This window comes from Hemicordylus capensis, chromosome 4 (assembly GCF_027244095.1).
Source record: "Hemicordylus capensis ecotype Gifberg chromosome 4, rHemCap1.1.pri, whole genome shotgun sequence".
Lineage (NCBI taxonomy): Eukaryota > Metazoa > Chordata > Lepidosauria > Squamata > Cordylidae > Hemicordylus > Hemicordylus capensis.
The window spans coordinates 14,683,354-14,710,485 of record NC_069660.1 but is presented as its reverse complement, the minus strand read 5'-3'; the positions used below and the strand labels follow the sequence as shown (position 1 = coordinate 14,710,485).

At 49.7% G+C, this 27,132-nt stretch overlaps 1 protein-coding gene across 6 annotated transcripts in view; it reads right to left on the bottom strand.

The window, feature by feature from the left end:
- LAMA5 (laminin subunit alpha 5) overlaps positions 1 to 27,132 on the bottom strand; it is a 362,437-nt gene that overhangs the window by 49,033 nt on the left and 286,272 nt on the right. For all 6 annotated transcript variants that reach the window (XM_053245482.1, XM_053245481.1, XM_053245483.1 and 3 more), the window contains 6 exons: positions 25,191 to 25,302; positions 8,379 to 8,549; positions 7,915 to 8,111; positions 5,153 to 5,269; positions 3,841 to 3,995; positions 1,713 to 1,845 (listed from right to left, as the gene is read on the bottom strand). In XM_053245482.1, the coding sequence (XP_053101457.1) occupies positions 1,713 to 1,845; positions 3,841 to 3,995; positions 5,153 to 5,269; positions 7,915 to 8,111; positions 8,379 to 8,549; positions 25,191 to 25,302 (885 nt within the window). The remainder of the gene's footprint in view (positions 1 to 1,712; positions 1,846 to 3,840; positions 3,996 to 5,152; positions 5,270 to 7,914; positions 8,112 to 8,378; positions 8,550 to 25,190; positions 25,303 to 27,132) is intronic.

The window sequence follows — 27,132 nt, the reverse complement described above, 5'->3', positions numbered from 1 at the left end:
TACCAGATTGTAAGGAGCACATTTGGAGGAAGCGGCAATCAGCAAAAGTCCTGTGCCCCTGCTTTCGACATGAGCACCCAGGCTTCTGGAGCAGGGTTGATGCCACTGCACCCAAGCATCCTGCTGCAGCATAGATGCAGTGTGAGCCAGGATGTCAGCCGTTGTCTCCAATATCCCATTATTCACAATCCTCTACTGCTTTGCAATGAGGACAGAGTCCTATCCTTGAATGACTGGGACTCTTCCAAAAACCCCTTGCCAGTTCTGCTAATGCCGAAAGCTTGAACAAATAGCTTGAACTAATGCTAATGCATTGCTTGAACAGGTCTAGTGTATTATAAACCAAAGTAGCCAACCCACACAGAGCATCTGTGTGCTCTTTGGGGCTGGCTGTTCCCTTCTCTCTCCTGCCCCACTCTCCCTCCCTCCCTTCTGCCCCACACTCTTGCCTCTCTTCCCCTCCCTCCCACCCCACTCTCTCTTGCCCTCCCTCCCCCTCCCACCCCTCCCTCTCACCCTCCCGCCCCAGTCTCTCCTGCCCTCCCTCCCCTCCCCCTGCTCCTCTCTCCTGCCCTCCCCCTCCCCCACTCCCTCTTGCCCTCCCCTCCCCCTCCCTTCTTGCCCTCCCCCCTGCCCCCTCCCTCTTGCCCTCCCCCTCCCCTTTGCCCACCCCCTCCCCCTGCATTTTTAAAAGTTCTACTTATCCGGCCGCCGCCACCACTCCTCCTCCCAGGCGGCGAACTGGAAAGTCCCGCCGCCTGGTTCCCTCTCACCCCAGTCTTCCATGGGCTCCTACTGGCCTGGCTGGCGCGCCTGGTCGAGAGCCGCCTCCATGGCCTGTCCCACCGGTGGGCCCGCCACACCAAGTGCCGCCTATGCGGCCTGCCGTGCCCGCTGCCGCCGCTTGCCAGTCCTTGCAGCCAGCGGCAGGCCAGCCACCTCTCCCCCCACCCCCACCTTCTGCCCCGGTATTGGGGCCAGCCGCCGCCCGCCTGCCGCCCGCCCGCCTCACCACCTCGGCCCTCAGCTGGGCCCACCACCACTTTGCCACGGCCGGACTGAGCCCGCAGCCACCACCCATCGCTATGCCGGGCCCACCAGCGGCCATGGCTCGCAGCGGCCAATTCTCCTCCTCCTGGGTGTGCCAGCCAATCAGGCGCCTCCGCAGCCCAGCCAATCAGCTGGGTTGCTGGGACGCATTTTCCCTGGCACACCCAGGAGAAATATATAGAGAGATGCCACGGATCTGTTGGATGAAGTCATTACAAGTGCAATTTGCTTGCATAATCTCACCTTCCAGCTTGGGCAATGAGGATTTGCAGGACTCAGAATAAGGAGGATATCAAATGGAAGGCAGCAGCAACCTGGCTGCCAACCCCTCCCCCACCCCCCACCCCCCCACACACACCATTCCCATGGCAGGAAACTATCAAATTTCTGCATTTCTTTCCCCTTTGTCAGGCTGGTTGTCTTCCAACAAGCCCTGCAAAAAGAGCTGCCTGCCTGGAAGATATCTGGAGCAACGGGGTACATCACAGCAGGAAGCCAGTTCTCCCTGCTGCTGCACTCGGCAATGCTACAGAACCTAGATTAAGAGGGCAATTGCAGGACAGATAAGCAAGGTTGCAGGGCATTGCTTGAACAGGTTCTTGTCAGGTGCATGGACTGTAGTCAGGATTTCAAATGCCTGTTAGGGAAAACGAGTCCCGTACCGTCACTGCTTCACTAGCAGCTGCATTAGCTGCTTTCTGTGCATTCTTTACTGCCTCAATGATGCTGGCATAGGCGTTGGAGGCATTGATTGCTCGCTGGATAAATCCGTCTTGGTTTGTGCCATGGATGATGCTGTTTTGGAGTATAAAATAAATAAATGAATATATAAACAAACAGAGGGATGTCTATCAAGAGTCCCAGTAGACTCCAGATGCCAAGTCAAAGCTGTTTAAAGGCCCTGTGCTTTGGCATCCTTTCAGGAGTCTTAACCAGGAAGCAGCTTACTGAAGACCAGTGTTCCTGCTAACAGGGATTCCCAGATGTTGTTGACTACAACTCCCAGAATCCCCAAGCAAAAAGCATTACAGCTGGGGATTCTGGGAGTTGTAGTCAACAACATCTGGGAATCCCTGTTAGAGGGGACACTGCTGAAGGAGGAGAGCTGGTCTTGTGGTAGCAAGCATGACTTGTCCCCATAGCTAAGCAGGGTCTGCCCTGGTTGCATATGAATGGGAGACTTGATGTGTGAGCACTGTAAGATACTCCCCTCAGGGGATGGAGCCACTCTGGGAAGAGCAAAAGGTTCCAAGTTCCCACCCTGGCAGCATCTCCAAGATAGGGCTGAGAGAGATTCCTGCCTGCAACCTTGGAGAAGCCGCTGCCAGTCTGTGAAGACAATACTGAGCTAGATAGACCAATGGTCTGACTCAGTATATGGCAGTTTCCTATGTTCCTACGAAGACCCTGCCAATTTACTCACACCAAGAAGCTGTCTTCAAAAGTAGGCGACTGGAGCTTCCTAAGGAGCTTTCTAAGCACTGCTGGCCACATATTGTGCCTTTGGGGATCTAAAACATCAGGGGCTGGGAAGAGTTATTGAGGCCCTAGAAGTTCTCATTCTTCCTTTATAGCCAATAGCATGAAAGTAACCCTTCTAGTTTGTGATTGGTTCAGAAATGTTTACTGTCAGGCTTGTGAAGAACCAACCTACGTTAGGTTGTCAAAAAAAATCCTAAAACCAACTGAAGAGATCTTATCCCTGTGTCTTTTTCCACACTGGCTTCTATATATATTCACTCTGTTGCTGCACAAATGTACTGGGCTACAGAAAGGATATTTATCCAGGGATTTTGAAGTCTGCATTGTTGAGATGTCACTGGGGATCATATAATGCATAATTGGAAGGCAGAACTTGCTAGTTGCTGCAGAATGACGAAAGTCTCATATGAACACAGGAAGCTGCCTTACAGTGGATGAGACCATTGGTCCATCTAGCTCAGTACTATCTACTCTGACTGGCAATATTCACTGCCTAGAGATGTCTACCTGTATATCAGGTGGTATAGAAATATGATAGACTAGCTGGGCCGGGTGCAGAGCATCTGCACCTCTAGTTTGCCACCACTCCCCCCCCCACCATTTCCCCCGCCCCGCGTCGCACCCCCCCATCACCGCTGTTTTCTTCTCACCTGGCCTCCGCCACCTTCTTCCACCCACCGCCACCATTTTCTCTGCCCACCTGCCTGCTGGTTGGCCAGCCGCTGTCTACCCCACCCCTGCTAGGCCCCTAGCACAGCTGCCGCTGCCAGTTTTTCCCCTCCCATCCGTCCCTGTCACTATCTAGCAGCTGCTCGCGAACTCTCAAAAGAGTTGCCACACATGGGATTAGCGATGGGTACACCTAAGAGAAATAGATAGACAGACAGACAGACAGATAGACAGACAGACAGATAAAATATTTCTCTACACTGACTGGCAGCATCTCTCCAGGATTTCAAGTATGTCTTTCCCATCTCTATTTAGAGGCACCACAGACTGAACGGGCCTGCAAGGACCCTCTGTATGCACAACACGTGCTCAACCACTGAGCTCTGACTCCTCTCCCATTGCAGCTCTCTCTGCTGCTGGGTTGTTGTTTTTTTGTTTTTGTTTTTTTGGTTATGTGTATGGATGTGGGTTGTTTATTCTCTTTGTAATGGTACTTTCACCCACGGTCATAGCATGCAAACAATTCCAGGAAGCATATAAGGAAGTAACATTAAGCCACATATTACCAATGAAAATCTAGGACAGAAGCCCAGCCAAGTGAGAGAACTCAGGCTAAAGCAACAAAACCGGAAACATTACCTAGACAGGTTTCGTGCCAGTTCATCTAGAAACCTTGCACGCTCTTCAGCCTCCTCAACTCTGCTAATCGTATTCCTAGTGAGAGAATACTCCTTTGCCTTCTCTGACAGAGGGTATCTGGCTCCATCCAGCTGGGCTGCTAGCTTCTCAGACTCCTGCAACACGACGAAGAAATCTGTTACATTTGCCCTTGAAATACATTTGCCCTTGAAAACCTGCTTCTCCATTCCTCACTCTTTGGTGGGAGATGGATTTCAGTAGAGTTGGTGACATGAAAAGCATCCAAACATTTGAGGCATATTGCAATGCTGATTCAGAGGAGGTGGGCCTTTTGCTGCTCACACTATTGTTCTCAGAAAATAATTCTAATTCTCCCCCGCTCCCCTGAAAAAACTTTTAACAATTTTTCCTGGAGCTGCTTAAAAAGATAAAATGGGGTAAATGGGGTTATAGCATCAGTTCATTCTATGTAGCTATTTCAAACTGCTCTCCAACATCAACTGCTCACGGTACCAGGGAGATGCAACCATTCAAATGAAAGGCAGGTTGAAACTGTCCCAATTATCTCTGTACTCTCCTTTTAAAAAGCACATATGAGACCAGTTGTTTGGGGTTAAGGGAAATTTCATTCTGTGCGAGCCAGGGTGCATCACAGGTCCATGTTGTAGCAATAGCAATAGCACTTACATTTATATACCGCTTTATAGCCGGAGCTCTCTAAGCAGTTTACAATGATTTAGCATATTGCCCCCAACATTCTGGGTACTCATTTTACCGACCTCGGAAGGATGGAAGGCTGAGTCAACCTTGAGCCCCTGGTCAGGATCGAACTTGTAACCTTCTGGTTACAGGGTGGCAGTTTTTACCACTGCGCCACCAGGGGATGTGCGAACTCGTTCTACGTCGAAGGCACTCTTACCCCTGGACTTCGGGGCTAAATTCTAGGGCCTTCACAGCCCCTGGGGCTCCCCAAATCCTCTTTAGTCTGCCCCAGGTGGTGTGGACCCCCGGCTGAACATGATGATGCTTAATTTGCGGGGGGGGGGGAGGGGCTGCAAAGGCCTTTAGGTCCAGGCTCCAAAATTACCTACGTGCACCTCTGTTTGGGTCAGCAGTTGCCTGTCCTTACTTCGGTTTCAACCCAGCATCCTCCTCTTTGCCTACTCATCACAAGGCAACTATGGAGAAAGGCCCTTCCATTTTGTGTCCACTGCCTCTTCCCTACCCCACAAGCAGCAGCTCCTGAAGTCATACACATCATCCTGCCCTTATATCCAGACTTGATGGCAATCCTGAGATTTGAACCACTTACCTCCTTGATATTTTGTATTATCTGCAGAAAATCAGAAACCTGAGCCAGGGAGTCCTCAGCCATAAGCAAAGTGTCCTGGGCCATAGCATATTGTTCCTTTAGCTCCTTGATCTTTCGCTGTTAGGTACAGGACAGTGACAACATTAAATACTGCAGACTGACATAAAAATATCCAGTATCTTGTACTTCTCTAAAGTTATCACCATATGCTATAGAGTGCCTCTGTAAAACACATTTTTCTTATTAATTCTCATCCCACTAGTTTCTGGTTGCAGACTACTCCAGCTCCCAAACCTCTTTAATAACAGATCTACAGACTGAATAATCTTGATGGACAATTGCTTGATGAGGGGAACCTTGGTCCCAGTAGATAACACTGGAAACACCATGAACTGGAGACTCACCAAACCGACACATTCTATGTGATGACCACTAACAGAATTCATAGAAAATATTCATGAATACTGTATGGTGGCACATGCCATGCCCAGTAGACTTTTTCTCTCCTCTGAAATGGCATCCGTGCCATTTAGTGTGAAGCTGAAAGTGGCAGTCAGAATAATTTAAGAGATAACATCAGTTAATTCAGATGTCCATTTGCACATAGGCTGCAGTTTCTTCACACATTTCTACACACAAGTTTCTACACACTTAAATTGTGTATTCCAGTTTGCTTTCAGGGGAAAGTTTTCTCTTGACATGTTGCGACAAGTTTCTTCTCAATGACTGGATTGCTTGGCTTGTTAGGGTGACCAAATGTACTAGTAGTGTTAATCCAAAAGCATGAATAAATGAACATCAAGAGAGAGACTTTTCAAATACAAATGAATATATGGATTCTGAATACTGTTTGCAAACACTTTTATTTCTGTTATTAGTAGATGCATCTTGCCCACAAAAATATATGTCACAATAGATTTCTTAGTACGCAAGGTGCCACAGATTCTGTATTATTTTACACCCCCCTTTTTAAACAATACATGAACATGACTGGGATTTGTCAGTACTTCTACTACTATGATAATTAAATATTCATTTAACTCTAGCAATGTGCACAGTGCTAGGTTTCTGTGTCTTTCCAAGTCATTGCCTCACACTGTCAAGTGTATCCATGAAATTATGCAAGACAGAGGGGCTATTCTTATGATCACAAAAATCAGGCTAGGAAAATCCTAGCCCGGTTTTTGTGATCGTAAGAACCACTGCGCTCGCACCCGAGCCCGGTGGTTCTGGAGCAGCTAACCCGCTCCTGTAACCCGCCAAGCCCGGGTTTGCGGAGCGAGTGCTCCACAAACCCAAGCTATCTGCTCGTGAGTAGCTGCAGTGCGGCTCCGCACCGCGGCTACTCATGAACAGACCCCCGGCCGGGAGGCTTAAAAGCAGCCTCCCGGCTTGGGGGTCTCCCCAGTATGCCCTGCGCGCTTCCAGGGGCCACGCGGCCCCTGAGCTCCCCAGCCCCCGTCGGCTCCGTCTTGGAGCCGGCCATCGTGTGGGCGGCCGATCTGGCTGCCCAGGGCTCCCTGCCCGCTCGTGAGTGGGGAGAGTGGGCTTAGTCCACTCTTCCCGCTCACAGCTAGGAACCGGGTCTCACTGATCGTGAGACCCGGTCCAGAAAGTTATTTCGAAATATAGCATGCTGCATGAAAACACTGTAGCCTTATTTCGTTATTTAGGTTTTAAAACCCACTTGATCACAAAAGGGCATCTAGCAACTTGACTGCTTACTGCTGGCAACTAGCAATTGCTCCAGGGCAAATAGAGAAGTGGCAATGTACCCACTGAACTGGGTTTCCCCAAAGTGTAAAGGCCACTTTATGCCATGTTTTCCTTTCTAGCACCAATGCTAGAATACTGTAGAGTGTAACACCCTCTACTGCTGGCCTTTGAAGGAAAATTCCCACAATATATTCTGTAGGCATAGTTTGAAAGTGGAGCTGAGGGGGAGATGAAAGAAAACATTATGATAAACCAAACATGACAGAAAAACAAATGGTGGTTGCTTAGCAGCCCCACTTCTGCCTTTTATCAAATAGACCTCAGGCTGTCCTGATGTCTACAGCCCCATTTCCTAAGCTGCAACCAATGTGCTTAGCTCAACTGGGTTTGTGGAAGTTGTGACATTCACTGGAGCCTTCTAGCTGATGGACCAAATTTGGCCTGAGGGCTGCTAGAAAGACACCAGAAACAAGCTAGATACAGTTTAAGCACATCTTGGACAGTCTGCATTAGGGACATGCAGAACGTTCCATCAGCGGAACGTTCCCTCTCAAAATGGGGCATTCTGAGTGTTCTGAGCTTGGAACAGAACGCCCTTCAAATGAAGGGCCTGTTCCAAGCTCGGAACGGAATGACCCCGTTCCGAGTCGGAACATTCCGAGCGTTCCAAGTGCCATTTTGGACTCCAAAATGGCACTCTTCTGGTCTTTGCACAAGTGCGGAAGCCATTTGCGTTTTCAGGACCACCATGCAAATGGCTGCCGTACGTGCGCAGAGGCCAGAAGAGAGTCATTTTGGAGTCCAAAATGGAACTCAGAAAGTTCCGACTCAGAACCAGGGTCCTTCTGATGAAACATTCTGGGTTTTTGCGTTCCATTCTGAGCTTGGAATTGAATGTAAGTACTATTCCACACACATCCCTAGTCTGTATACCAGACATACATTTACCTAGAATCCAAATACTAGACAATTTAACTGCTGTATAACAACATCAAAGTTCCTCAGGCTCAGCAGCTTATTCAGTACAGCAAACCTCTTCCTCCTACCTGGCTTTCCTCCAGATGATTACGATTTAGGCTGCTGAGATCCTCTGTCTGACGGGTTTTATTCACAGCTTCGTTCAGAGCATCTCGCAGGTCCATGAGCAATGAGCTGTACGGATCCAATTGGTCGTTGATCTGGTTCACTAGTTCTTGGTTGGATTCCAACTTGTTGGAAAGCTCAGCTTTCACACGATCCAGCACTGACAAATGAGAATTCAAAGCAGTTATGACAGACACAAGCAGACACATCTGTGTCCGCAGGTTCAGAATGTTTAAGTGTTAACACTGGCCACAACAGGGAAAGTGGAAAGACATAGGCCCAATCAAGTAGTAACATTTGCCAGTTTGAGGCAAGGTCCTTGACCAGGTCACCTACAGGAAAAATTCCTTGGGATCCAAGGCACAGGTTGCCCCTTGGCGATTCCAACCACCACGACCATTCCATTTTCTGTCTGTACTATACTCACATTTCTGAGCTTCATCATTCTCCTCAACAGCTGTTGTTCTTTGGAAACCAAAATCCATGGCCTTCATATACCTCAGCATTGCATCAACCTCAGCCATCTTCTGCCGGAACTCTTCTGCTGAGGTGGTGCTGGCATTTGTAGTAGTAACCGTTCTCATCTGGTATATAAGATCTATTAAAAAAAGAGTCATTCCAGACCATGTTTTTCATGTAATAATCTAGTAAATATAGTTTCTTTGTGCCCTGGAAATATGTTCATATTCTCCCTCCCTCCTTTCCTCTCACACATGGGTACACACACACACACACACACACACACACACACACACACACACACACACACACTTTCCAAGTGATAAAAACACGAAACTGAGAAAATGGCTGGGGGAGAAAAAGGAGCATTGGTCATATATTGTGAAGGCTTCTTCTTGCTGCTGGATTTGAGGACATCTCATTGGTTATCCTTCCCCACTGCTCCTGAGTAGGGATGTGCACAAACTGTGGTTCAAGCGCATTTCAAGAGTGGGGCCCAGGAGCTTTATGAAAGAGGAGAGCAGGTCCTTATTTGCTCTCCACCACCCTGTGAAGCTTCCTGCTGTGGTAGCATGTGTCCCAAGGAGCCCTGCGCGGTTTGTGCACATCCCTACTCCAGAGGCAGGACTATGCAAAATAGCTAAAAAGGCTTTAAATACCCAGGGTTAAATACCCACCTAGTTCTGAATAGCCAAGTTATGAGAAAGTAACAGGAACAACAACAACAACAAAAACACGTTGCAAATAAAATACCCCAACTGTTCAACTCCTCCTCTCCTTTTGTTTGTTTTGAAGAGGTTAGTCCCTGCAGTAGACCCAGGCCGCCCAAACGAGTGGGCCGAGATGTCCTCAAATCCAGCAGCAAGAAGGGGAAGTGACGGGAAGTGACCACTTCACGGGAAGTGACCAATGCTCTTTTTCCTGCTGTTGGATGAGGACATCTCATGGGACATGCCAAAGCTGAAAAGACCCTGGGTGGGAGCACCCCCGTCTACAGCAGAGGGAGTACCTTTTGTAAAACCCTTCTTCTGAATGTGGCCCCAGCTGAGCAAATAAGTGGGCTGAGATGTCCTCAAATCCAGCAGCAAGAAGCTACCTCTATGGGAAGTGACCAATGCTCTTTTCCCTGCTGTTGGATGAGGACATCTCATGGGACATGCCATAGCTGAAAAGACCCTGGGTGGGAGCACCCCCGTCTACTATAGAGGAAGTACCTCCTGTAAAACCCTTCTTCTAAATGTGGCTCCTGATGAGCAATGTATGTCCATCTTATAATGCCTTATAAAAGCTGATGGAGATGACCACATTGCCACCTTACAAATCTCCAAGCTAAGGGCGTTAGTTGAGAACGCCGCCATTGCTGCCACTGCCATAATAGAATGCACTGAAATGTGCAAAGGAGTTGGCAGCTTTAAAGTATCGTAAGCCAGTGAGATGCAGGCCTTGATCAGGACAGAATAATGGTAAGACAACATCCTGGTATCTGTGGAAAGCCAAAGGGACCTTAGGCACAAAAGACAGGTCTGAAATCAGGTGTACAGAGTCCGGGAAGAAAATGCAGAGATGCTTGTTCTCTGAAAGGGCCTGAAGCTTAGACACCCATCTGGCTGAAGTAATTGCCACCAGGAAGGTCAGTTTATAAGACAGTAAACCAAGTAGTATGGATCAGATGGGCTTGTTGAAAGGGGGTGGGCTTGTAAGGCCTGGAGTACTATGTGGAGGTTGCACAAGGGAAAACGGTGCACTGTAGGTGGTAAAAGTAAGGTAGTTCCCCTAAGAAAAAGTTTAAGATGGGACTGGATAAGATGTCCCTGTCAGGTGTTTGGGGCTGATAGAGCTGCTGCTTGTCTTTTCAATGTGTTTGCTTTCAGACTCATGTCTAAGCCATCCTTGAGACCGCAGGTTTCTTTGCATATCTGATTCCTTCTGCACCAATCAAGAATGCCCACCACATAAATTGATAGATGTGAATGGTGGATGCTTTTCTGGAAGCCAAGATTACATCCAGTCCACAAAACTTTTTCAGAATAACCATATTGTTTCAAGAGGTCCCTCTCAGTCTCCATGCAGCTAATCTTAGCCAAGACGGATTGCAGTGGGAAATGGGACCTTGTTGTAGAAGGTCTGCTGACACCGGAAGGAACCAAGGGTCCGATATGGTGAGACGGAGAATTTCCAGAAACCAGGGTCTCCTCAGCCACTATGAAGCTATTAGAATGACCTCCACTTTGTACAAACAAACTCTGCTGAGTAACCAGCTGATCAGAGGTACTGATCAAGAGGTATGGCATACAGCAACTCCTGTGGCCAGGGGGTCAACAATGCATCTATTGCTTCTGTTCCCTTGCACGGAAAGCAGGGCGAAGAACCTTGTAAGCTTGGCGTTGTTTGGTGCTGCAAATAGATCTACCTGCAGGGTTCCAAACTTTACTGTGAGAAGCCTGAAGACTTGGTGGTTGAGGCTCTATTCTGCTGGGTTCAGCTGAGCCAGTCTGCTTTGGTGTTGAGATCTCTGCTCACATGATGTGTCCACAGATATGCTAGAAGTGTCTCTGCCCACTGAAGGAGGAGGTCGCTTCTTGATGTAACAAGAGTGATCCGGTCCCTCCTTGGTGGTTGACGTGTGCTTTTGCTGTGACATTGTCTGAACACACCAGGACATGCTTGTGCCTCAGCAGATGTTGAAAAGCTATCAGAGCTAGACAGATGGCTTTCAGTTCTAGTCAGTTGATGCTGTGCTCTTTCCTGTGGAGACCATTTCCCCTGAGCCAAGCAATGAAGACAATGTGCTCCCCACCCGCTGAGACTGGCATTGGTTGTCCTGGCGACTCTGGGTGGGTCTAACCACTGCTTCTCTTGTGGGAGGCAGTTCGGTACTGTCCACCAATTAATTCAAGGACTGACGTAGCTTGGGGGGAACTTGTACTTCAGACTTTACTGCTATGGTTTTCTGATAGGGAAGCAGGAACCATTGGAAGGGGCATAAGTGGAACCTGGCCAAATCCTCAAAGTCTAGGGTTAGCACAATGAGTCCTAGTAGGCAAGCTAGAGTTACTAATGGCACCCGGTTGTTGGCAGGAATAAAACATATTGTTGCCAGGATCTTTTGAATACATTCCTGGAGTAGTATTAGTCTGTCTTTGGTGGTGTCTATTACGACCCCCAGGTGGTGTAATCTTTGACAGACAGCGTTGGAGAAGTGATTGACCAAAAAACCATGGCCATTCTATATCCGGAGGGTCAGGGTTATATTTCAGTTGACTGAAGTCAGGTCCAGTGATCTGATCAACAAATCATCTATAAATGCAAAAATTTGGACACCTCCGAGTTTGAGATGGGCTACCAGCAAAATCATTATCTTTGTGAAGATTCTGGGGACTGAAGACAGGTCAAATGGTAGAGTCTTGCATTGGTAGTGTCTGCCTGCATACTTGAAGTGGAGGAATGGCCAATTGTCTGGGTGAATTGGTGTGTGTAAGTATGCCTCTATGAGATCTATGGAGGCCAGATAATCTAGGTGATGAAGTGATTCTGCAATCAATCTCAGTGTCTCAATTTTGAATTTTCTGTGTTTGACAAATTTGTTCAGGAATTTTAGGTCTAACACAACTGAGAGAGCCATCTTTTCCTGAAGGTGCAGGTGAGCCATAAGCAGTGTTAATATCTTAGTAAAAACCCAAGGGGTCAATGACAGGCCAAATGGTAGGGTGGCATACTGATAATGCTTTCCTGCATACTTGAATCGGAGGAGGTGGCAGCAGCTTTGATGTATGGGTACATGTAAGTACGCCACCTTCAGGTCTATCAGTGAAAGAAAATCTAGGCAGTGTAGTGCTTTCACCACTGATCAGAGCAACTTCATCCGGAATCTTTCACGCTTGAACCACCTGTTCAAAAACTTTAAGTCCAGTACCGCCCTTCTTGAACCGTCCTTTTTAGGGACAGTGAAGAAGCTAGAATAGATGCCCTTTCCCTCTTGACAGAGAGGAACAGGCTCCACTGCTCCTATACCCACAAGAGATATAGAGGAGAGCTGGTCTTGTGGTAGCAAGCATGACTTGTCCCAATAGCTAAACAGGGTCTGCCCTGGTTGCATATGAATGGGAGACTTGATGTGTGAGCACTGCAAGATATTCCCCTCAGGGGATGGAGCCGCTCTGGGAAGAGCAGAAGGTTTCAAGTTCCCTCCCTGGCTTCTCCAAGATAGGGCTGAGAGAGATTCCTGCCTGCAACCTTGGAGAAGCTGCTGCCAGTCTGTGAAGACAATACTGAACTAGATAGACCAATGGTCTGACTCAGTATATGGCAGTTTCCTATGTTCCTAAGATGATGAATTGCCTTTGCAGACTCTATGTGCTTGGTTAAAGAGCAAGAGCGTGGCATTGGAAGATATCTGTGTGAGGGTTGGACATCTAATTCTATCTTGTATCCCTTCTGAATCATGTTGAGATCCCACCTGTCCATTGTGGAGCACTCCCACGCGTGGAAGTACTCTGACAGACGCCTCCCAGCTTGGTGAGACACAAGTCATTGTTGCTGCTTGGTTTGTTTGGTTTGATTAAAGGCCAGCCTGTTATTCCCGAAACCTCTGGAGGTAAAACACTGATGGTTCCAGGAACCACGTTGAAATCTGTCATCCATATCCCAGCCACTGAAGGAGAGCCGGAAATTATGAAAGGGCTGAAAGCTCTTTTAAAAACCCGGCCTATCCGGCTTGTGTGGGGCTGATGGCATTGTCTTACTTTTATCTTTAGATTCAACTAAAATATCCTTAAGCACAGTATCGCCAAATAATTTTGTGCTGTCATAGGGAACTGCCATCAAGTTATTTTTAGATGTGGAATCCACCTCCCAGCATTTTAGCCAAAGGTGTCTCCTACCCACTACTGATGCTGCAGATGCTCTAGACGAAAGTCTAATAGAGTCCAGAGTTGCATCTGCCACAAAAGCCTATGTCTTTTGAATCTTAACCAATTGCTGCCTCATCTTAACTGGACTGGGGAGGGGGTCATTAAGTAAGTAATCCACCCGCAGTCATGATGCCCTGGCCACCATTGAAGCTGCTACTGACGAACGGGTTGCCAAGGAGGAGTTGTCATGTACCCTCCTAAATGCAAATTCCGCTCTTTTATCTGAGCAATCCTTTAAGGTGGCCTCGCCATCCCTGGGAAACAGTGAACCTGATACTAATTGGACCCCTGGAGCATTTGTGGAAGATGCTTTTAATAAATCCGAAGGTTCTTTTAGAAATGAATAATAGTGGCTTGCTACTGCCGTAGGTTTTCTATTAGTTGCGGCGAGGAGCCATTCCTGCTTTATTACCTCAGTAAATGGTTAAACAGGTTGCTTACCTGTAACTTATGATCTGGATGTGATCCGTTGTATTCATAAGAACTGGGTTTCTGCGCCTGCGCAGGGACCTCCCGGGCTGACTAGCTAGCTCCTCTTTGCGCCCCGCCCGTCTGCACGTGCCTTGCAGCTTCCGTTAGAATCGACGGTTGGGGCGCCTCTCCTTCAGATTTCTCGCAGACCGCCATATAAATGACGATCCGCACACCAGCATCCACTAGTCCAGGCATTCTGCAGCGGGGCCGGCTGGGAGGGACTTATGAATACAACGGATCACATCCAGATCATAAGTTACAGGTAAGCAACCTGTTTATCTGGATTGTGATCCATTGTATCCATAAGAACTGGGTGTTTAGCAAGCTACCCCATAAGGAGGCGGGTGCAGATGACCCCCAGCTATGCCAACACACGTTTCAACACTGATCTTCCAAAATTCGCCTCCCTAGCCATCCGCAGATCCAAAGCATAATGCTTCACGAATGGTAGATGCGATGACCATGTCGCCGCCAGGCAGACATCTGCCATTTTAATGCCTGACAGATGTGCCGCAGACGTTGCGTAGGCCCTAGTAGAGTGAGCCCGAACCGTCTTTGGCGGTGTTATCTTCTGGCTTTTATAGGCGAGGAAAATCAGTTCCACTAGCCAGTGAGCAAGTCTCTGGCGAGAGATTGGACGGCCCTTGCTACGCCCCCGGAAGGAGAGAAAAAGCTTTTTACTCTTCCTAAAGCCATGAGTTCTCTCCAAATAGTATAGGAGTGATCTACGCACGTCCAACGTGTGGAGGGCCTTCTCTAAGTCTGTCTCTGGACTACTGAAAAAAGTTGGCAGCACTATGTCTTGATTTAAGTGGAAATCTGTTACCACCTTTGGCAGGAATCTCGGATCGAGACGCATCACAACCTTGTGTGGATAGAATTGAGTGTAGGGTCTATCCATCCGCAGGGCCGTCATCTCGCTCACTCTCTTAGCCGATGTAATGGCTACCAAGAATGCCACCTTCAAAGTCAGAAACTTTAGCGGAATAGTCGCCAGTGGCTCAAAGGGTGCCTCCGTTAGGGCGGAGAGTACTAAAGACAGACTCCACTGCTCCATTGGGCTGCGCACAGGAGGGTAAAGGTTATTTACACCTTTCAGGAAACGCTTACATTCCGGGTGGGAGAAAACCGTGGACCCATCCCATCCCCTGTGCTTTGACGAGATTGCAGCCAAATGCAGCTTAATGGAGACATTCGCCAATCCACTCAGTTTGAGCGATGTCAGGTAACGTAGCACATCCCGAGGGGTCGCACGCAATGGCGTGACACTCTTCCCCTTCATATAACTCTTGAAGCGGTTCCACTTGCAGGCATAACTGCGTCTTGTCGACGCACGCCTACTGTTTAGTAAGATGTTGTTTAATAGTTGATTCTCCAAGCGGTCAGCTTGAGAGAGTGCACCTCGGGGTGTAACACCTTTCCGTGTTCTCTTTGCAACAGGTTTGGAGCCCTGGGGAACTTGTGGAACACTGAATGAGACATTCCCAGAAGTGTGGCAAACCACGGCTGGCGTGGCCACCATGGGGCCAGAAGTATGCATTTCGTTTGGTCCCGCAATATCTGCGCAACCACACGGCCCATTAACGGCAGCGGGGGAAAAAGATATAACAGCCCCGTCTTCCAGGCCCGTTGAAAAGCATCCCCCAGGGATCCCTGGCCTATGCCCGCACGCGAACAATAATTGGCACACTTTTTGTTGGCAACCGTGGCAAATAAGTCTATCGATGGGACCCCCCAGATCTCGAACACCCTGTCGAGATACATCGGGTTGATTTCCCACTCGTGTCTTTGGTTGAAACTGATGTCCCTGCTGAGCCTGTCGGCCAAGCAGTTGTCTACACCCTTTATATGTATTGCCACTGGGTGAATTGAATGTTGAATGCACCAGTCCCATATTTTTCTCGCAAGTAGGCAAAGAGACAGTGACACTGTCCCCCCTTGATGGTTGAGGTAGGCAATCGCCGTCGTGTTGTCCAACTCCAGCTGTACTGACCGTCCCCTTATCATAGGTTCGAATGCCCTTAGGCCCTGAAACACAGCCAATAGCTCCAAGTAATTTATATGCTGAAGTCTCTGCAACTGGGTCCATGTCCCCTGCACGCATACGCTGGCGCAATGCGCACCCCAGCCCGCCATCGAGGCATCTGTCGTTATCCGGGAGGTGGGCTCCTTGGACACAAACTCGACTCCTTTGCCCAAATTGTCCATGTCTAGCCACCACCCCAGGCTGGCGAGGACATGTTGTGGTAGTGTCAAGTGCATATTCTGGCCATCCACATTGGGTCGGAAGTTGTGGAGAAACCAATGCTGCAATGTGCGCATGCGGAGGCGCGTGTGTGACACCGTTGCGGTGCATGATGCCATCAAACCCAACATCCGCTGGATTCGAACCGCTGGCTGCCGTGGAGTCCTCTGAAAGTGACGTATGAGTTCGTGCATTTGGGTAATTCTTTCCGCAGGTAAGAACGCTCTGGCCAATTTCAAGTCCAGCACTGCTCCGATGAAGTTCACTCGAGTCATGGGTTCGAGTCTCGACTTCTTCCAATTCACATTGATGCCGAGGCACTCCAACAAGGCTAGCAGCATCTGCACTTGGCGGGTCAGTAAACTCCTGTCGTGGCTCACCACGAGCCAATCGTCTAAATACGGATACAGCCTCAAGCCCTGAGTTCGCAGGTGGGCTACAACCACCGCCATCACCTTTGTGAACACTCTGGGCGCAGTAGAAAGTCCAAATGGAAGCACCACATATTGATAGATCTGTGCCCCTACTGTAAACCGGAGGAACTTGCGGTGACTCTCCTGTATCCCGATATGAAAATAAGCGTCCTTGAGATCCAGAGTAACTGCCCACTGTTCGTTCACCAGCAGAGGCAGAATTCCCTGCAGCGTCACCATCCTGAATTTCCTGGTCAGAATGAAGAGGTTGAGCCCCCTCAGGTCCATTATGGCTCTTATTCCACCGTCTCTCTTTGGTATCTGAAAATACCGGGAATAGTAGCCGGTCAGTCTGTTCGCCCATTGCACCCGCGTGATCGCCTGTTTCTCCAGCAGCACCTTGACCTCCTCCCGCAACACCTCCGTGGCCGGCGTATAGACCAGTCCAGAGAAGGGAGGCCTTGTCTCGAACTCCAACGCATATCCAGTCTGCACTATTCTCAGTACCCACCGGTCGGATGTTATGTTGTGCCATGCTGGCGCACGGCTTGCCAGTTTGATGTTGATCCTGGCAACTACAGGGCCGATGTAGTGGGTCCTGGATTGTAGCGTTGGACTTAATTGGCTGCTGCAAAACTGATGCAGTGGACGAACAGTCCCGTCAAAAGCTCTTGCTGGAAGCGTCCTTGTCGCCTTGACGAGCTGTTTTTCCTTTTTGTTTTTGGTTAAAGCCCTTACCGCGTTGGTAAGGTCTGAATTGTCTTCGGTATTCTTTGCGGTCCCGATACCGATCACTCTTTCTCTGATAATAAGTGCGGCTCCTTGCGGTTGAGCTGGAACCGCTCGAAGGCACCATAAAGGTGCGGGCAGTGAATTTAGATTTTTTTAACGTCTCCATTGACGTGTCCGTGTCCTCATGGAATAAACCTTTGCCGTCAAATGGCAAGGACTCGACTTTCTCCTTCATGTCTGCCTGCAGGGTTGCTGAGCGAAGCCACGCATGCCTGCGCAAGCTCACTGCCGTCACCATTGCTCTCGATTCCGTCTCCGACAAGTGTTTAAATGCGCTCAGTTGTTGGCGCGTTATTGCCGTTGTTCTTTCGTACACATCATTAAATCTCCATTGGAAGTCCTCCGGAGACAAAGAGGATGAATCCTGTAAGAGCGCATCCCAAAGTAAATGGTTATAGCGTGCCATACACGCCGCATAATTAGCAATACGAATTGCTAAACTGGAGGTGCTATAGATCTTTCGACCCATAACGTCCATTTTCCTCCCCTCTTTGTCAGCAGGTGTGGAATGACGGTGTCCACTCTTGGTGGATGAAGCGCAACTGACAACCAAGGAGTTCGGTATAGGATGACGTAACAGGTAAGAGTTCTCTCCTTCAGTCACCCTATACAAATTTTCAATGCGCTTGGAAGTCGGAGCCCCGACCCCCACTGAGTCCCATGCCACCTTCGCAGCCTTGTCTATCCCAGGAATCATGGTGAGGGCAACAGGATGCGAAGTCTTAGACCGCTTCATCATATTATAGACCGGGTCAGCAACGTCCGCATCCGGAGAGCTTACGTCCATGCCCAGGGCTTCAGCGATGTCCCTTATGAGGATGTGGTAAGCTTTCAATTCCTCAGTTGGCGAGGTGGATAGTTTTGGTGGCACATCCGAAGGGGGGTCAGACCTACGACTGATATCATCTCTGTCAGAGGCTGGTCCCGACTCATCGTCCTCACTGTCATCAGAGGGTGAAGATGATGGTTCAGAAGGAGGAGGTGTTGCTTTCCTCTTTCTTTTCCCAGCAGGTTTTTCTGGCATCCTCGTCTGGACCACAGGTAATTGTGAATTCTCTGGAATGTAGGTTTGAACTTGCACCAATGGTGTTTGTATAGGCAAGTTCACAGACGGCCCCTGATGGTCCGCATGCTCTGACTGCAGCAGCGGCTGAGCAAGTTGTCCAGCCTGCACAAAATTCCGCAGCCCTTGCACTGGTTGCATTTCTACCTGTGCCGCTTTCCAACGCAAGAACTCTGCATAATCATCCGGCACCCCATGGCGGAAACCGCAGGAATGAGTTGGCTGCAGCATTGTAGAGCACCCGACATCGGTTCTTGGATCCTGGACCACTGCTGGTGTCAGTGAGGCAACATGAGGCAGATCAGCCAGCTCTCCACCTCCAGGACCCTCGTCTAAGCCTGTCGACAGGAAGCCGCGAAACGTCGCACCCGAGGGTGTACTCGAACTCGACTCCAGCAGTTCTCTAAGTCCGTCCCCGTGTGTAGCCAGACTCGGAGTCCTTGGCGTCGAGGGGGACTGTGCCGGCGTCAATGCCGGTGACAAAAGATGAGGAATCCTCCTCAATGTCGAAGCCGTCAACACCGATGAAGGAGCAGTGTTCACATTCAATATCTGCTCCGGCACCGTGGACGCCGACGGAGGAATGGCATACACCGCCTGGGCAGTTATGGGAGGCTCCGATGCCGAGACTTGCAAATGTCTCGACGCCGATATCGACGTCGATGTCGATTCCAATGTCGACGCCTGTCCCAGACTGCCTTGGTCCAATCTCGATGTCGGCGTTGGTGTCGACGTCGAGACTAACGTCGATGTCGAAGCCGAGACCATCCTGACCGTCGATACCGGAGGTGTCGACGTCGAGGCTGTAGGGGACTCAGCCGAGTCCACGTCGTAAATCTGTGCTGCCGTCGGTGAGGGAGTTCGATGTCGAGACTCCTCACGATGGCGACCTTCCCTCTCAGAAGCATGACGATCTCTATCCTTATGCTTCCGTTTTTTGGAAACCTCCTTTGGTTTCTTAAACAGAGTGTCAACAGTGGTTTTAGACTGCTTATCAGCAGACCCACTGGAACCCAATCCCGGGGAGCTTGACGCACCGGACTCCTTCGACATCGAAGCTCCCGATGTTGAACCGGAACTCATCGACGCCGACGGACGAGGAGTTGGCGGCCGAAGTGCCTCCTCGTATAACGCAGCTCGAAGCCTGAGAGCTCTATTTTGCCTAGTTTGTTTTGAAAACGAGCAGCATATCTTACATGCCGCCGTGTTATGATTCTCTCCTAGGCACATCAAACAGGCGTCGTGATAATCAGTCGAAGGCAACTTTGCTCGACACTTTTCACATCGTTTGAATGTCTTCTTAGCTTCCATTGTCCAAATGCCGTTCCGAGTCAAATTCAGTAAACAATCTTAGGAACAAACAAAGCAGAGTCCGTAATCAAGTCCGTTCACCGTTCCGAGTCAAAACCGTCCTGTACAAACTTCGAAGTTAGAATCAGAGTCCCAAATCAAGTCCGTTGTTCGTTCTGAAGTCAAACCAATTAATCCGCTCAGTAGAGAATAGTCAAACAGTCCGAAGTCAAAAGATTTGATAATAATTGAGGAGCAACAGCCAAGAGGTGTAAGCGCTTTGGCGGTCAAGAGAAAACTGAAGGAGAGGCGCCCCAACCGTCGATTCTAACGGAAGCTGCAAGGCACGTGCAGACGGGCGGGGCGCAAAGAGGAGCTAGCTAGTCAGCCCGGGAGGTCCCTGCGCAGGCGCAGAAACCCAGTTCTTATGGATACAATGGATCACAATCCAGATCAGGCATTGGCAATAACATGTCTCTAGGCTTTGCCATAGGAAAAACCAGGTCCTCTTTAACTGTCTGAGCAGCCTCTGGCGTTACCACTGATTGCAAGTCAATAGTAGCTATTGCTCTTGTCCTAAGTGGATTAAAGTCCTCAGAAAGAAAAAGATGCTGTGAGGCATCGCCTGAGTCCGAGTCCCCCCACCGCCCCCCGACCATTCACCCTTCTCCTCCTCATCAGGAATGGTGTCTGTGTCCTGAATGCCCCCATCTCCCCCCTCCTGGTCCACATCAGGGTCAACCTCCTGATCAATAATTGGTGTTGCTGGCCCTTTTCACTTATCAGAAGGAATAGGTATAGGACTTTGTGTATCTGGGTCTGGACCGGAAAAGTCTGAAGAATGCTGTTCACGCCTGTGGCGTTTAGAATTCATGGATTTTTTACTCTTGCTAGACTGTGACCCCTTGATATGCGTTCGCTTCCTTTTTGCTTTTTTAGGAGAGGGTTTAGATTATTCTGAAGTTGAAGATTCCCCAGATGAAGAGGAACTCCGCTTATACTTTTTAGATTTTTTACTTTTCTTTTTAGGCTTGATTTGACTGATAGTTTCTACAACAGCATTTCTAAACCAAACCAGACCTGCCACTCCAGAGGTACTGCCCTTGGTAAACTCAAACCTGGCTCTGAGGGACCTGCAGCGCATGAGGTGTGTGTGTGTGGGGGGGGGGCCTGCTCGCTACTCAGAGGGGTCTCACCGGTTTTGCTGTTGTTGTTGATTCTGGTCCTAGATCCGGCCTAGGTCACCCTCTGCTGCTGATTCTGGCGTCACCTGTGCTACAGCAGATCATAGAGAGGCCTCTCTGGTGCCATTATGTGCCCCACATGCCAAAACAGAACTACTGGCTGCCATTCCATGGGCCTCTGATGTTCCCTGGGCCCTCATCTCCACTGCCATGGGAGGAGGCTTGGTCAGGGGAACTGCTGCAGCCCATTTCAATTGAGCCATATGACATTCCCGAAGCCTCCCCTTTTCCCATTTCTCCGCCTCTTCCAGAGGCATGCTGGGCCGCTCAGACAACTGCTCCTGGTGACTCCATCTTCCTTGTGCTGATAATTGTTGGCAGTTGTGCTCCCCAACCCCTGTTGCTTGCATCGGTTGTGACTGTGATTCTGGTGGGATCCAGGAAGTCCTTCCCACATGTGGTACGTGCTGGTGCTAGCCACCACTGAAGTGACTGGTGGGTTGGTCGGTCCAGTCTGATGGGTGGGTTGAGCTTCATGACAATAGCATGTTGGTATGGCAGGATAAACCATTGTAGTGGCCTGAGCTGTAGTCTGGCCCATGGGACCATGAGGTCCAGTATCTGTGCCAGGGAAAGGAGAGGTGCTGAACTGGCGATCAGTGTCGTTTCAATCTCTGAAGTCAGCGTCTGTTGTCCGTCTGGCGGAGGAAGAAGCGATTCTGGATCGTGTTTATGTCCACCCCCAGGTGCTGGATCCAATGAGATGGGACCAGTGGCTCTTGGTTTTGTTGATTAGGATGCCATGGCCCTGTAGCATCTGTAGGGTGGTCTGGAGATCTGAATGGGCTGCTAGCAATGTCTGAATCTGAATGGGCAATTGCAGGAGCAGAGATGCAAAGAGTCTTATCCCCCGTAGGCAAAGGTGGGCTCTGAGGGCAGCCAGGACCTTGGTGAAGATCCTTAGGGCGGATGAGAGGCCAAACAGGAGGGCTACATATTGGTAATGCACGCCATTGTACTTGAACCGCAGTAGCTGCCTGCTGCTGGGATGTATAGAGGTATGCCTCCTTTAAGTCTATAGAGTAAAGTCTTCGTGATGCAGAGCTTTCGCTATGGAGTGGAGACTCCATCCTGAACTTGGTCCACTTGACCCATTTGTTTAGGAACTTTAAGTCCAGAACTGCTCTTTTGGACCTGTCCTTTTTGGGAACAGTGAACAAGACAGAATAGACACCTTGTTCCTGTTGGGAAGCAGGAACGAGCTCCACCACACCTATCTCTATGAGGTGGTTGATTGCTCCCAGAAGGTCTGCATGTTTTGTAGAAGAGTGGGAGGTGGGAAGGAAGCGACGGGATGGTCTGGCATCTAATTCTATCTTGTATCTGTCTTGGACTGTGCTGAACACCCATTTGTCTGTGGCTGACTCCTCCCAAACATGGAAGTATGCTGACAGGCGCCCTCAAAGCTTAGAGAATCCCGGGTCAGGCCTTGGTTTGTTTTGCTTGGCCTGAGAGGGGAAGGCTTACCTGTTTGGGGTGAAGCTCTGGGGGGCAAACACTGTCTGTTCCAATTACCTCTCTGAGGCCTGACATCCCTGCCTCTACCTCTGGAGGAGGGTCTGGAGGCACAAAAGAAGAGAAAGGGCCTTCTGGACATTTTATCTGACTTTTTTAGGAGCTGAGGGCATGGTCTTTCTTTTATCCTTGGACTCCACAAGAATGTCCATCAGTGCCTCCTCGCCAAAGAGTTTTGCCCCGTCGTAGGGCACTGCTGATAAGCTGGCCTTAGAAGTGGCGTCCACCTGCCAGCTTTTGAGTAGAGGTGCCGTCTGCCCACAATGAAGGCAGCAGAAGCCCTAGATGAAAACCTGATGGAGTCTAATGTGGCATCTGCCACGAAGGCCTGTGCCTTCTGAATTTTTACCAGCTGCTGTCTAAACCTGGTGGGATCTGAAGGAGGAGCTTATCCTGAAGGTCATCCACCCATAGTAGGGCAGTCCTGGCTACCATAGAGACTGCAGCTGAGGCCCTGGTTGCTAGGGATGAATTATCGTGAGTTCTCTTAAAGGCAAACTCTGCCCTGTCATCAGCCAGGTCCTTAAGCGGGGCTTCGCCCTTTCTAGGGAGCAGATAACCTGACACCAATTGGACCACTGGAGCATCAGCCGGGGGAGTTTTAAGTAGGCTGGAGGGCTCCTGCTGAAAGGAGTAAAATTTGTCACAGATAAGGCCTTTCTATCAGTGGATAGGAGAAGCCATTCCTGTTTTGTGGTCTCAGTAAAGGGAGTTGGCATAGGCAGCAGTATGTCCTTGCTTTTTGGCTTAGGAAAAACCAGGTCCTCCTTTGAGGTCTGTGTTGCTTCAGAGGAAGGCTTAGCTTGCAAAACAAGGGTGGCAATGGTTCTAGTAAGCAAAGGGTTAAAGTCTTCTGGCACAAATAAGTGTTGAGAGTACGTGCCAGCGTCTGGGTCTTCTGCAGGTGACCATTCGCCCTCTTCCCTGTCAGAACGGAAGTCTGGATCCTGATTTGGGTCCTCTCCCCACTCCATCTGGAGTTGCGCCTGTGCCAGCATCCAGATCTATGATAGGGGTGGGGTTGGATGGCTTATCAGGTCTGGCCAGGTGGTTTGGTGCTATAGGTTGGTCATCTTAATCAGGGCCAGAAATCTCTGTGTTTGGAAGCCCCAGAAGAACCACCCTAGGCATCTTAAATCCCTTAAGGTGTGCGTTTGTTTGTCTGTCTATCTATCTATCTATTTTTAATTCGATTTCTATACCGCCCTTCCAAAAATGACTCAGGGCGGTTTACACAGAGAAATAATAAATAAATAAAGATGGATCCCTGTCCCCAAAGGGCTCACAATCTAAAAATAAACACAAGACAGACACCAGCAACAGTCACTGGAGGTACTATGCTGGGGGTGGATAGGGCCAGTTACTCTCCCCCTGCTAAATAAAGAGAATCACCACGTTACAAGGTGCCTCTTTGCCAAGTAAGCAGGCAGTCTTCCTTTCTGCTTTTTTTTAGGTGGAGCAGTACCTGGTTCAGACTCCTCCTCTGAAGAAGTCTCTTTCCTCCATGACTTTCACTTCTTGGAACATTTTTGGGGTGCTCTCAAGGTCTGGAATGTCTCCGAGATGGTAGACTTGAACCAGTCCTGCCACTCAGCAGGAACATATCTGGGCAAAGGGGCAGTGAGGGGAGCAGCCTCAACTGGTGGCCCTCAGGAGGGAGGGGGTTGCCTGGGCAGGTTGGATCTCACAGGCTCCTGCATGTTGGCCAGAACAACGCTCTCCTTTTCCTCATCAGGCTGCAGAGGTAGTTGGGCACTTAGGTCCACGGCAGTGAGCTGCGAGGTTTCCGCTGTCTGGGTGGGCTCTGCCTCGCTTGGTGGCTGCTCTCCCTGCGCCTGTAGCCTGGGCACGGCGAGAGAGGCTTGCATGCTTGCCATAACCTGAAGATCGCTGGAGGAAGGAGGCAGGCGTCTCAGCTTTGCCTGCGCAGCTTGTTGAAGCTGCATCATTAGCAGGGAGTTGGCTCGGGAGGATTCCCCTGGGTCCTTCTGCTTGCTGCCCTCGGGAGCGTGTTTTGCCGACTTACTGTGCATTTTGCTGCCTGAGGGCGGGAAAACAACCACTGTGGCGTCCTGGGCGGCTGGAGAGCAGCTGGCGTTGCCTGGGTGGAAGGTGGTGCTCCAAGAGCCCTCAATGTCCCTGGAAAGCTCTTCTGTACCTTCCCTTTAGGGACAGGGATTACGCAAGTCTTTCCCGCACGCTCCATGTACGGGAAGCAGAAGTGGGGGAGGCTTTATTTTGAAAGGAAGCGAAGAGGGAAAGGTGGCAAGCGGAGAGCTGAGAGCAGGTTGGAAAGATTGGAGAAGGTCTTTCGCCTCTCTACTTCCTCCACATGGAGGGAGGCTGGAAACGGGCTGCACAGCAGAGAAGCTCGTGCAGTCACTTGGAAGGAGGGAGGGGATCTGGAAGGAGCTCGCCGCCCCCCATCCCAGTAAAAGGGGGAGCTCTCACCTCTTTGCCCCCCCTGCAGCCACTGCTTCCACCGCGCCCCATCCCACCCTCCCTGGGTCAAGGAAAATCTTTAGGTAAAGGGGAACTCTCCCCTCCTCACCCCCCTCCCTGCAAGTACTGCCGCTGCTGCGCAGCAGTTTTTTGTTTTTTTAACAAAAAAGGGGGGGCTTTCTCCTTGGCCCCCCACCCTTGCTGCAGCCACACTCCACCCTGCCGCCGGAAGTGGCGGGGCTCTGGGGAGCACCCCCCAAAAAAATCTGGGTAGCACCCCCCCAGAGGCAGGAGGCCACAGACCAAGTCCCCAAGGTTTGTGGCTAAGAGTGCCTCTGAGTGGCATCTGTACAAAGCAGGCATAAACCTCAATGCAACCAATTGTATCTCACCATCAATTTTGTTCCGAATGTTCCTGATATCCAAATTAAGGCTCTCAGCTTGAAGATGGCTCTTCTCTGAGCTGTCCATGACATGGTTTGCTTTCCTGTGTGTCATTGTTGCCTAAAGATAGGAAATTCCTGCTTTAGAGAAGGTTCAAAAAGACTCAAGATGCTGAGTAAGGCAAACAAAACTAGGAAGCAGGCTTGCTGTTTAGGGGGTCTTTTGTATGCAGCATTTACACATTTGGGAGGCTTCTCTTCCCAATAAACTAGTCCAGGCACAGACTCATTATGGATTAATCCATCCCTTCATATGCCACTGCCTCATACTGTGAGACCATTGGCCCATCAAACCCTTTATTGCCTGTTCAACTGGTATCAGCTCAGCAATTTCTCAGGAATGGATTCTTCTCAGCCCTGCTGCCTGTCTAGTTGGAGACTGAACCTAGGACCTTTTGCATGCAAAGCGTGAGCAGTAGCATTCCCTTTCCTCCAGACCATCTATTGCTTCTCTAGGCTCAACTAATGGTCTGGAGATTCTTTCTGTAGTTCTATTGCTGAAGCTGCCTGGGAATACCACATATTGACACCTGGGGCTCCTTGGAGAAAGGGGAGTGCATATTTTCAACTCATAAATGAAGAACTTCTCTTATCCATTATTCTCAGCATCTGTGAGTTCCAGGATTTCAGGTTTACCTTGTAAACCTAAAGTGTGTCGTCAAGTCGATTTCGACTCCTGGCACCCACAGAGCGCTGTGGTTGTCTTTGGTAGAATATAGGAGGGGTTTACCATTGCCTCCTTCTGTGCAGTATGAGATTATGCTTTTCGGCATCTTCCTCTATCGCTCCTGCCTGATGTAGGTGTTTCCCATAGTCTGGGAAACATACCAGAGGAGATTCGAACTGGCATCCTTCTGCTTGTTAGTCAAGCATTTCCCCGCTGCGCCCTGTACAAGATTCTGAGGCGGGTCTCACGATCAGTGAGAACCATTTTGACTGGGTTTGCAGGGAGAGCGGGTTAAGTCCGCTCTCCCCGCAGACGAGCAGGGTGGGAGCCCTGGGCAGCCGGATTGGCCACCCACACGACTGCCAGCTCCGTGACAGAGCCGGTGGGGGCTGGGAGGATTGGGGGCCGTGCGGCCCTCGGAAGCTCCAGTATGCCCTGCGCGAGCACGCAGGGCATACTGGAGAGACCCTCGAGCCAGGAGGCTGCTTCTAAGCCTCCTGGTCGGGGGTCTACTTGTGAGGAGCCACAACTACTCACTATTTTAAAAACCGGGTTTGCAGAGCGCTTACTCCGCAAACCCGGTTTAAGGGGCAGGCTACTTGAGTGGGTTACCCGCTCAGGAACCACCAGGCTCACAGCTGAGCCCGGTGGTCCACACGTTTGTAGGAAATCGGACTAGCGGAGGCTAGCCCGATTTTCTACAATCATGTGAATAGCCTCTCTATATTATTTTAGCAATTGACAGCCAACATGACAAGCAGCCCTCTGTTGATGTAGGGACACAATGAGGCAGTTGCACAACTTAAAAGGCAAACCTAATGATACAGTGACAGGACTGTCGCAGAATGATTTTAAACTATCCTGTTTCCAATGGAAGTAGTTCCAGATGTGGTTTTAAATCATTCTGTCTAATATCATTTTCTATATCAGGGATTTTCAACGTTCGGTCCCCAGATGTTATTGACTTCAACTCCCATAATCCCCAACCAAAGGCCACTGGGGCTGGGGATTATGGGAGTTGAAGTCCAATAACAGCTGGGGACCCAATGTTGAGAATCCCTGCTCTATATCATCAGGTGAAGAGGCAAGATAGAAAAACCATCGATGCTTTTGAACTTTGGTGCTGGAGAAGACTTTTGAGGCTACCATGGATAGCCAGGAAAACAAACAAATAGATCATAGAAGAGATCAACCCAGAATTTTCACTCGAGGCACAAATGACCA